At 44.1% G+C, this 11,961-nt stretch overlaps 1 protein-coding gene across 3 annotated transcripts in view; it reads right to left on the bottom strand.

The window, feature by feature from the left end:
• The window catches only part of IFIH1 (interferon induced with helicase C domain 1), a 52,371-nt gene that overhangs the window by 39,340 nt on the left and 1,070 nt on the right, over positions 1-11,961 (bottom strand). The window contains exon 1 of one of the 3 annotated variants that reach the window (XM_008178459.4): positions 67-959. The exons of 1 other annotated variant lie outside the window; for it this stretch is intronic. In XM_008178459.4, coding sequence (XP_008176681.2) covers positions 67-516 — 450 coding nt within the window. In that variant the 5' untranslated portion in view covers positions 517-959. Of the gene's footprint in view, positions 1-66; positions 960-11,961 lie in introns of those variants that run through there. One more of the 3 variants, XM_065560722.1, reaches the window with a different exon arrangement.

Below are 11,961 nucleotides of genomic sequence, written 5' to 3' on the forward strand. Positions count from 1 at the left end.
GTGTGCAAATGCAGCAGCTCCGCGGCCAGGCCCAGCACCGGGGGTGGAGGGGGCAGCGCTACCTACCCGCTCCCGGTCATCGCCCTGGAAGAGTCCCTTCTCCACACACTTGTTGGCGACCTGCGGGCTCTTCAGCTTGTCCACCAGAGTGCTATAGAGCAGCTGCACCAGGTGCACGCACAGGTCGTGCTCGGCTTCCTCTGCCGGGGAGGGCAGTTCGCTCAGGTTGGGGTTCACGTAGCAGGCGGCCAGGTCGCTGCCCCCCTGCTGCAGCGCAGTGACAAACTGCTGGATCCAGCCCTGCTGCTGGCAGCCCCGCGCCACCGCGTCCAGCAGCTCCCCAGCCGCCTGCGGGTCGCCCTGCTGCGCAGCGACCGCCCGGATCCGCTCCTTCTCCTGCAGGCTCAGCGTGACCAGGCAGTCCAGCACCGGTGCCACCCGTATGGACTGTGTGAGCCGGGCCCTGAAGCAGGAGAGCAGATAGAGGAACTGCTCGTCGGGCGATAGGGCCGCCATCTCTCCTGCGCCCGGAGTCACCGTGGCAGGGCTGAGGTCACGGCGCTCCCCCCTGCTCCAGGAGTCCCTAGTGTCAAGGGAAGGGGGAGGTTCCCTGCGCTTCTCCGGGGCTCAGGTCCTAGCCGCTGGGACGGGGGCGGGTGGATGCCGTTCTCCCCCTGCGCCCGGCCCTTGCTGGAAGGGTGTAGCTAACCCTCAGCCTTTGCGCTTCTCTCGGGGTCGGTGCGGGCCGGCTAGGGGCAGGCTGCTGGCCTGGACACGCCTCTCCGGGGTGCCCCGCTCAGTGCCTCCGAGGTTCTGCTGAGCGGGGACGCGCACGGCGCTTTTAAACTTCCCCAGCCGGCCGCTTTCGGTTTCGATTCCTGCCCGCTCTTCGGTTTCCAAACGCAAAGGGCTGACTGAGGCATCTTCCTGAGTCCTGCAGCCAGCCCCCGCCGAAGCCCAGGTGGCCAGCCCAGCACGGGAGTGACTCTTGCCGGCAGAGGGGGGCGGCGGAGGGGGAGAAAGGAAGAGAATACAGAGGGGGCACAGGAGTCATATATGCAGCACAAAACAATAGGGCCCCCAAAATCATGAGATTGGTTTAAAATTCATGAGGAGTTTTTAAGTGTGGGATTTGATTTGCCTTCTGTTTTCTGAGCCATTAGGTCCCACACTCTTCACTTTCCAAGCTTTTCTTTACAACCATAAGGGCCGGTTCTGTATAGGTTCCTATACCACCCACATCACAATACTGTAGTAGCTGTGTATCCTCCATCCCCTGCAATAAGCAACAGACTAACATCTGTTTTGGAAGGTCTTTGGCTGTTTTTAAATGTCCATGCTGTTGTGTGTCTATGTTAGAGAAGGCAGCTTGAAGAAGCATGCCTTGCTCTGGAAGTGGAAGGAGGTGAGATTTGTGAGGGCCCTTAGTTCCGGAGGGAGTTTGCTTCACAATATCAGAACAGATCTAGAGATGGTTCTGTCCGACAATCTTTACCTTATGGTAGAAGGAGTTGTCAGCTACAATCCTTATCCTGCAGGTCTAAGCAATATATTAGATATCCTGGGTTCAGCCCATAGAGCATCTTGAACTTGACATTCAATGGGAAGCCAGTGTAGAAAGCAGAAAACATGTTAGACATACTGGAGGTAGCCAATGTTGCTGAGGAAGTACATTGTAACATTCTGTATGGGCTGGAGTTTCCTAGGAGCTGATGGTTTGACAACCAGGGATGATGCATTGCTTTTTTCCCCCCCAGTCAGCAGGTCACAAAAGCATGTATTGCTGATGCCAGGTCATCATCCAATTAGGATAGGATGGAATCTCAGCTAACTAAAAATGGTAGGAAGCCTGGTAGGAAGCAAGGAATTGAGGAGCGCTCCTAAACTGCAGACTACATTGACCAATTGTGTGTATATGTATTTTAGCCGAGAGTGAATGAAAATCTCTTCTTGTATTTTTTTTAAACGTAAATTGCTTAAATTTGCAGCAATAGTGCGATCTCTTGATTCTAGCAGCTGGAGATTGTAAAAATATCCACTAAATATCACAAGACAAACTTGCAATCGTAAGAACAGCCATACTGGGTCAGACCAAACGTCCATCAAGCCCAGTATCCTGTCCTCAGACAGTGGCCAATGGCAGGTGCCCCAAAAGGAATGAACAGACAGGTTATCATCAAGTGATCCATGCCCTGTCACCCAATCCCAGCTTCTGGCAAAATCAGATCACAAGAACTGACAACACTAAATATGGGAGGAGAGGGGCAAAGACATGGGCTAGAGCAGGGGTTCTCAAACTGGGACTTGGGACCCCTCAGGGGGTTTCAGGGTTACTACATTGGGGGTCATGAGCTGTCAGCCTCCACCCCAAACCTCGCTTTGCCTCCAGCATTTATAATGGTGTTAAATATATAAACAAGTGTTTTTAATTTATAAGGGGGGGGGGTCACACTCAGCGGCTTGCTATGTGGAAGGGGTTAGCAGTACAATAGTTTGAGAACCACTGGGCTAGAGCCTTCTCCTTGAAGGATAAATTTTTTCAGTTTTACCTACACAGGACTGTGGTATTAAAATCATAATCTAGCAGGTCTAGATAATCCAGCTCTTCTGTCAGAAAAAACTGAAAGCGACTGCCTGCTAGAGGCTTGATTAAACATGATTCTCCACCAAAAATGTTTTTGGGGTTTAAAATAATTCCTTGCCAATATCATTAGTTTCAAGAAAGAAAAAAATCAAAAGCTTCTTGTCCTATCAAATTCAGATTGGAGACACGAAAGTGAGGGGCAGCTGCTGCCACAAAGTGTAGATTACTTCTCTGTGACAAAGATCTCTTTTCACTTTTGCACATGTGCATTGTGCATATACATACGGTTAGGGCTTTCACTAAGGAATAGTCAGTTTGTTAAGAACAGCCAACACAAGAGAATTAATCCAGATCCCTTCAAAGGAGCAGGCCTTAAATGTTTTGCTTAATCTAAACTATTATAGATGGCTTTAACATATGTGCAGGTGGCTCCAAACAGTGGACTTCTTGAGAATCTGTCCTTTAATATGTTTTTATTTTTAATGAATAAATCACAAAAATCCATAACTGCTTTCAAGAAAACTGTTTTTTTGCTGGTGAGGAAAGGCATGATAAATTTAATCCAAGAAAGAATAAATTTGGCACTTCTAATAAGATTTCAGGAGAGGATCTCGCCACAGATCAACCTGATGACTTCATCTTAGGGCAGTGGTTCCCAAACTTTATACTAAGGGGACTTTTTTCCTTTGTATGACCCATCCAGAATCCAAATTCACGGCAGGGTGGGGGTGGGGGAGAGGGATGGCAAAATCATAGGTGATGATCCTCCTCCTCCTCTCCCTGCCAAGGGGGAACTGACCAGTTGCAGCAGGACCCTCTTCCCTCGCACCACAACCCTAATCTTGGCCTGGTGTGGAGGGAAGGCCCTGGGTGAGGGAGGTGTTGGAGAGCGAGCCTGTACTCTCCTTGCAGCAGCAGAACCTGTGGGGGTTCTGACTCCCCACTCTGGGTGTTGCAACCTGGCATATGGGGTCACAATGTCACTCAGGTTTGGCCAAACCTGGCTTAGGATAGATCTACTCTCCAAATTGGGGATGTAATTCCCAGCTTGAGAAGACATATCCTTGCTAACTCTGTTTGAACTAGCATACTAAACATAGTGTAGTCGCAGTAGCGCAAGGGATGGGTGGTGCTCAGTGCCTTAAGTATGTGCCTGGTGCCTCAGACGGGTATGTACATGGTGTGGTTAGCTCCTCCGGTAATGGCTACCATCTATTTTTAGCATGCTAGCTCAGTGAGCGCTAGTGTGGGTATGTCTCCTCAAGCTGGGACTCATATCGCCAACACAAAGTGTAGACATATCTTTAGTGTCATCATTATAGCGCCCCATTTCCTGTATAATCTGTGGGTGGAGCTTTCAAAATTGGGGTGCCTAAATTAAGGCAACCGCTTCTACATTTGGGCACTCAAATCAGCATTCCAAATATCCAAGTAGTAACTTGCTAAATTACATTAGTTTCTGTGAAGTCACTTCACTCTTCTGTGTCTGTCTGTTTTCCCCTTCTGTAAAGTTGTCAAATAATGTTCTCATCTGCTGTGCAAGGAAGTTTTGTGTCTTAGGGCTTGTGTACACTCACAGTGCTGCAGTTGTACCGATGCAGCTGTACCACCGTAGTGACGACACTACCTATGCCGATGGGAAAGCTTCTCCTATCAGCGTAGGAGAGGCGGTAGCTGTCAATTTGAGAAGCCCATTTTCCACTCCCCTGAGTGATGTAGTTATACTGACATAAATCTGTAATGTTTTATTTAGTCTTTGTGACTTTTAATCTTTGATGAAAGACTCTATGGACCTAATACAGATTCCATTGATGTCAAAGAGATTTTTCCATAGATTTCAGTGGGCTTTGGCCCCAAAAGGGCAAAGTGTTAAATACTTCAAAACATGTCTAAGTGGCAGATAGTATCAGAGGGGTAGCCGTGTTAGTCTGAATCTGTAAAAAGCAACAGAGGGTCCTGTGGCACCTTTGAGACTAACAGAAGTACTGGGAGCATAAGCTTTCGTGGGTAAGAACCTCACTTCTTCAGATGCAAGACTTGCATCTGAAGAAGTGAGGTTCTTACCCACGAAAGCTTATGCTCCCAGTACTTCTGTTAGTCTCAAAGGTGCCACAGGACCCTCTGTTGCTAAGTGGCAGGAAATTCATTGTTGATAAGTGCAAACTAATGCACATTGGAAAATATAATCCCAACTGTACACACAAAATGATGGATTCTAATTTAGCTGTTACCACTCAAGAAAGAGAGCTTGGAGTCAACACAGATAGTTCTCTGAAAACATCTGCTCAATGTACAGCAGCACAAGCCAAAAGAATGTTAGGAACCCTTAGGAAAGGGATAGATAATAAGGCAGAAAATATCATGATGTCATATAAATACATGGTATGCCCACACCTTGAATACTGCATGCCTTTCTGGTCACTCCATCTCAAAGGGGAGATATTAGAATTGGATAAGGTACAGATAAGGGCAACAAAAATGATTAGCTCCCATATGAGGAGAGATTAAAAAGACTGGGACTGTTCATCTTAGAAAAGAGACAACTAAGGAGGTATATGTTAGAGGTCTATAAAATCATGAATAGTGTGGAGAAAAAGTGTTATTTTTTACCCTTTCACACAATACAAAAACCCAATGATATTAATAGGCATCAGATTTAATGCAAACAAGAGGAAGTACTTTTTCACACAATGCACAACTAATCTGTGGAACTCATTGTCATGGGATGCTGTGATGGCCAAAAGTATAACTCAGTTCAGAAAAGAATTAAATAAGTTCATGGAGGACAGGTCCATAAATGGCTATTAGCCAAGATGGTCAAGAGCACCACCCCATAATCCGGGTGTCCCTAAACCTCTGACTGCTAGAAGCTGGGACCAGTCAACAGGGGACGGATCACGTGATAATAGACCTGTTCTATTAATTCTCTCTGAATTATTTGGTGCTGGCCACTGTTGGAAAATAGGATACTGAGCTATTGGTCTGACCCAGTCATTCTTATGTTCTTAAGTAGAGCTGTAACTAGATATGTACATAGAAACTCTCTCTTCTGTTTTATAGTTCTTTGTTTTTCTCTTTCAACACTGTTTGCTTTCTATTTCCCTTTTCTGTACTTCCATTCTGGGTTTTGGTTTCATTTCACTCTGTGCTGTTTGGTTCGACTGTTGTCTCTTACTGTTCCTTTTTTATTTCTGGTTTGTTCCAGGTCTGTTCAGAAGCTCCTATATTTCCTAAGATTTCATAATAATGCCCCTCTGACTTTCCTCTGATACTTCTTTCCAACACATTACCATCACTAGTCACTGCACATTCCCTCCTTGAGTTTTTACATTTTCTGATTCTGAATGTCATTCTCCTTCACAATTAGGAACAGAGCTTTCCAACCTAAAGATCCTTGTTGCTAAGTAACGTCTTCACCCACCCTTACTTTTTCTGAGCATCCTTGTTGCCATGGCACCTTTGGTTAGCACAAGCACAAGTCATTATTCCTTGAACAGGGCTATAGGGAAATAGATGGTAGGAGTGGGGGCCATATTTTTAAAGTTATTTAGGTACCTACAGATTCAGATAGGTGCATAACCTAGTACCTCATGGGATTTTCAAAAGCACATTAAAAATGTTTTCATTTTAGTAAAAGGGGGAGTTTGTCTGTTTAAATTTCTAAACTAAGACATGCTGGAATCCATTCCATATATATGGAGTTTTACAAAGGTATCATTACAGCCACACCTGACAGCAAAGCTACAGTTCATGACTACAACATTTTATTATAACCCTGTTTTTCTTGGGTTAAGATCCATTGTTTTAATTTGTAAATTAGGATAAAACCAGATATAAGCATAGTAGCCTGTCTCCCCAACCCAGGAAAGACTGATACTACACACGGAGGGCTAGATTTACAACGGGACTCAGGCATTGTGACAGTAAGCATTACAACACCTAACTTTTAGGTGCCTAGAAAAAAAGGCACTGGAATCCCCAAAATCTGAGTCCAGCACCTAGGCTCTCTATATAATGAATGGGGAAAGATAGGTGCCTAAGAACGGGATTTGCCACAGCCAGCATGCTAAGTGGGGACCTGTGTAAACTAGCCAAAGGGAAATACTGATGAGAGGGGTGTGTCCTAAACCCCATTCCTCACACAAACTTGGGTACCTAAATCTAGGCTGGAGGGAGGAACCTATTTCTGCTTGGGATTCACAGCCAGGAACCCTCTCCTGGAAGCAGACACCCTAAGTATTTTTTGAAGATGCTTCCTCCCATTGGCATAGGTACTCCACCAAATCCATATTTGCATAAAATCCATACATGATTTTATGTAAAAAGAGAAAAAAGATTAAATTAAATCCAGCTCTCAAAAGCTGGGAAATGCCAGAGTTATGGTTGCTTGGGCAAACTTAATTATGCCCTATTGTGCATCCAACTTGTACCCTGAGAAAGTCAAGTACCCAGAGGGAAAAAACAGTATGGGATTGTGTAATTAAAGACTATATCATAATGCACTCACACAAGGAGGAATGTATGGGCAATCATAAACTTTTAAATTCTTGACTTTGCAACCTAGAGTTCTTTGAATGGAATATTTTTGTAAGTAATTTCCTAGTTTTAAAGGAAGGAGGTAAAAACAAATTCCATTATTTACACCCTCATGTTGCATCAACAGCAGAGTTTGAACCTTCAGTACTTCAACACAGACTATTACAATTTGACCTATAGACTAATTACATTAGTTAATGGCAGGAGAATACTTATCCCAGACAATGAAGGACCACTGATAGTATGGGATAGATCTGGGGGATGGCCCAACTGTCTCCTCTTTCACACTGGAGAGAGGTGATTGCCCCTACATTGGGGAGATGGATTGCTGGGACCTCTTGCTGAATCCAGGGGTGTTGTCAGGGAGGGGCTGGAGCTCTGTCTGGCTCTTTCCTCACTGCCACTACAGCTACTCCAGCAGCTCTCACGTATGCGAGTATAGTTTGCTACTGCTGCTGCTGCATTGGCTCCAGTGGTGGGGTGGCTCTTTCGAATGTTTACATTCAATTATTATTTTGACATGCTGCCAAAACACATTGGGGAATGCAAGTGGCAGAAAGGAAATAGTGATTGTTAGTATTTATAACTCAGCTAGACTTGAATGGAATTTTGTGGGACAAAGGAAAAGTACTTCTCTAGCCCAAGGACTTTTGCCCAGAACATTTCAAAGGCCTGCTGTAAACAACATAAGCGATCGAGTTCCTGGAAAAATGGTCACAAAAATCTTTTATATTGGAAACTGATAGGTAACTGAAATATTACACACACAAAAAAATTGTTAAAGAAACATTAAGAACACTGTCCATTCTGAACATTGAATGAGGCACCGGTTCTGTGGAAAGATATATGCGATCATGAAAAGACTGTATCACAATTAGACTTAGCCAAATTCAATTTTTTAAAATTATTTAAATGAATAATTCTATTTATTTTAAGCATTTTTTCAAATTTTATCTATTTAAATATTCACAGTTGTGTGAAATTATGGAGGAGGTCAAGCAATAGTTATTTAATGACAGTAGATGTCAAGATTAGAGAAGTTAAAGCTTTATAACCATTAAAACACAAATTGTCAACATCCCATGTCAAAATATATACAAAATAGAATATCCTTAAATCAAAGTCTAATAAATTCTCAAGCAGCATTTTTCTTACTTAAATCCCATCCATAAATTTCAATTATTGATGGAAATATTTTTTCATTGGTTTTTGTGCGTATGGTGAAATTGACATTTACTGATAAAAACTGAATCATTCCAAGCATAATCCTAATACATACATGCAAGAGGGCTGTTTAAGGTTGCTCTGTCTTTAATTATGGCATTTCCTAACTTTTGATTACTAGCCTTTTACAATCTTAATAATATTCTTTTAGTGTAATTTTGTCTGTGTAATTTCCTGGGTTTTAAAAAAGGCAAACTAATGCCCTCTCCCCCAAAATTCCATCATGTGGCATCATATTAATACCCATATAGGTCATCCACACGGCTGAAACTTTAGATCCTTGCCACTTGAGCTAAACAATAGAAATAGTAGGTTGTCATCCACTATGTGGACCAGCACTGCAGGGCAATGAGACACTTTGCCAGGGGTTTCTTAGGTACTTGCTGACAGCAGAGGAATGGTGGGAGTCAGGAGTCTTAAGGTTTCATTCCAGGCTCTGGAGGAGAAAATGCTCTAGTGAGAACAGACTTCTGTGCTTCTTTTCCTCAAGCTTTACCCCTGGGGAAAGACCTGCAACTTTATTGGGTGATCCTCATAAAAGGAGGAGCAGGAAATGGAGAGGAGGAGCTGTAATTCCTGCTAGAGGTTGGGAGCTACTGTTGGGAGGGACCACTTCCAGAAACAAAAATGGACAGAAGGGAAACTGTGAGGAAGTCCTATTATGAAAAGGCTCTGAGATAAGAGCCAGGAACTTTGGGTTGAGAAACTTATGGGGGGTGAAGGACAAACTGGGGGAAGTTTTGATCTTGTTTGTTAAGACTTGAAATAATAATAATAATAATAATGAAAAACCCAACAACTGACCCTGCTGGAAACTACCTTCCCTGGACTTGGTGAGAAGGTTTCAGGCAGAATTCCCCAGAGAGGCTGCTGGCTCAGCAAGCGCAAGCTGGGGACCAGCAGGAAGTGGGTGCTACAAGGTAGGCCTCAATCTCTTAAAATGTCCTTGGCACAAGAAGCAGGCATGTGGTAATGAAATTTGCTGATAAGAAACTTGGGAAGCATCATCAATACAGAGGAGGATCAGAATATTACAGTATATAAAAAGATTAGGATGACTTTGAAGACTGGTGTGAAAGAAATGGGATAAAATCCAATAGTAAAGTCATGCACTTAAGGTCTAATAATATTAAATTTCTGCTATAAGCTGGGGATTTATCAGTTGGAAGAAACAAAGAAGGAGAGAGACCAGGGTTTGTGGGTCGATCACAGGATAACTATGAGTAAGGCTACGATTTAGTTACGGCGGTCACGGAATCCATGACTTCCAATGACCTCCGTGACTTCAACACCGATGGCTGGGAACTGCAGGGTCCCGCAGTCACTCCCAGCAGCAGGGAGCCATGAGGAACCCCCATTGCCTGAGGCAGCGATGCCCACAAATTCCCAGCCGCCACAGGCAGTGGGGACCCCTGCAGATTCCCAGCTGCCAGCGTCAGCAGGGGGGACGGCAGCAGCTCCCCCAGCCACTGCGGGGACCCCAGCAGCTCCCTGTGGCCGATGCAGGAACTTCTGGCAAGGCAAGGCGCTCCAAAGGCAGTGGGCTGATGGGCTTCCAAAAGGAAGTGTGCCGCACCCAGGATTTCTTACCCCATTTGGGGAGGCTTAGCTTCCCCACGCCTCTTATACCCGCCCCCCATGCTATGAGCCACCAATGTGATGCAGCTGTGAAAAAGGCAAATGTGATCCTAGGATATATCAGGCAATGCATTTCCAGTAGCAATAGATAAGTATTAATACCATCGTACAAGGCACTGGTAAGACCTCATTTGAAATACCATGTACAATTCTGGTCAACCGTGTTCAAGAAAGATGAAATCAAACTGGAACAGTTGCAAAGAAGGCCTATTAGGATGATCAGGAGAAAGGAGGGCCCAACACATAAGAGAAACTTGGCTTGTTTAGTCTAGTAGAATGACGTCTGAAAGGGGATACGATTGCTCCTTATAAATGTGTTTGGGGGGGGGGGGGATAAATACTAGAGAGGGTGAAGAGTTATTTAAGCTAAAGGATAATGTTGGCACAAGAGCAAATGGATATAAACTGACCATGAACAAATTCAGCCTGGAAATTAGGTTTCTAACCATCAGAGGAGTGAGCTTCTGGAACAGTCTCCCAATAGTTTTTTTTTTTTTTAAATGTTATGTTCCTACAAACTTATGCTTTAGGACTTCAGCCAGCCACCTGCAGGGGTCAGGAAGGGATTTTTTTCCTCAGTGTAATTTAAAAAAAAAAAAAAAAAAAATCTTCCTCTGATGCATCAGGGATGGCCACAACTGGAGATGGGACCTTGGGCAGGGAAGGTAAGGATTCTGAGGTGGTACAGAGCATTTTCTCTCTCTCTCTCAGGTGCTTGGCTGGCTGTTTCTTGCTAACTGATTGCTGTTACGTGGGATCAGGAAGGAATTTTCCCCCGGATCAGATTGGCAGTAACCTTGGTTTTTTTCCTTCCACTGCAGTGTCGGGGGGTTTCACTTGCCCAAGATTAGCCGCTTACTCATTTTCCTGTCATCCTTGGGGGATTGGGCACTGGTACATCTCAGTCACTCCTATTCACTGCCTTTGGCACATAAGTCTAGTCTCCTGTGGGCTGTAATATTTTCATCTAATTTCAGTTGTTGGGTTTAGTACTGAGTGGTGCAGGTGGCCTGTGATAGACAAGAGGTTAGTGATCTGGTGGTCTCTTTGAGCCTTAAACTCTATGACACTCCCAGTCTCCCCTCCATTTAGCCCCTCAGGATCTCTGTTCCAATCTATGCATCCTACATGGGCAGGAAAACTGTGCTAATGACTTGACCTTCTGTTGGTCTAAAAAAATTTGCACTACAGCAAAAATCTTCAAAAGTACACACATCTAGTGCTTTGTGTCTTTTCTTTGATCATGATCCATTTTCTATTTCTCTTTCCCTTATTCAGTATTTTGCTTTCATTTCACTTTGCCCATTTCCTTTTTGTCAATTTTCCCTTTTCCTCATGAGATTCTAAAGCTCTTCACTCTCCCTTTCCCACAAATTTTCATTTTTCTTCATGACATCTTTCTCTTGAGAAACTTGTAAATGTATAAATTGTTTAATTTCCCTCCCTGCGAACTTTCTCTCTATTGTGTAATTCCATCTATTGATTCAGGTGCATAATCCCCAAGAAAAAAAAAATCAAGAAAATTAAAGAACATCACTCCTGCTTGGTAAGGGCAAAATGGATCTCTTTTTCATGGTATATTGTAGGATATCTGCTGGCATCTGAGTGAATTGTGGTCAATCACCTATTATTTTTTCCACCATATCCCAGAACTCAGCTGGTCCCCATTCCCTTTCCAAACAGCTCACAACCCTAAGCACAGAGGAATGCAGTACCTCATTATTGTGACAAGAAAGCAGATCCTGTTATACTGGACAGAATTCTCACTGACTGATCCAGAAGTGCTGACTAAATGAATTTGGAGGTGGAAGGAATCGTCTGAGGAGAACTCCATGTTTTGAAGCTGTTTAGGAATTTGTGTTTGATCTATTTTCAGAGCAGTTGCACTCAGTACAAAAAGAGCTGAATCATTATAGAGACCTGGGACAATCAGCAGTGGCTGCTGAATGTCAGGACCTGAAAGGCCACATTCCACATTG

This window comes from Chrysemys picta, chromosome 11 (assembly GCF_011386835.1).
Source record: "Chrysemys picta bellii isolate R12L10 chromosome 11, ASM1138683v2, whole genome shotgun sequence".
In the NCBI taxonomy this organism is placed as follows: Eukaryota; Metazoa; Chordata; order Testudines; family Emydidae; genus Chrysemys; species Chrysemys picta.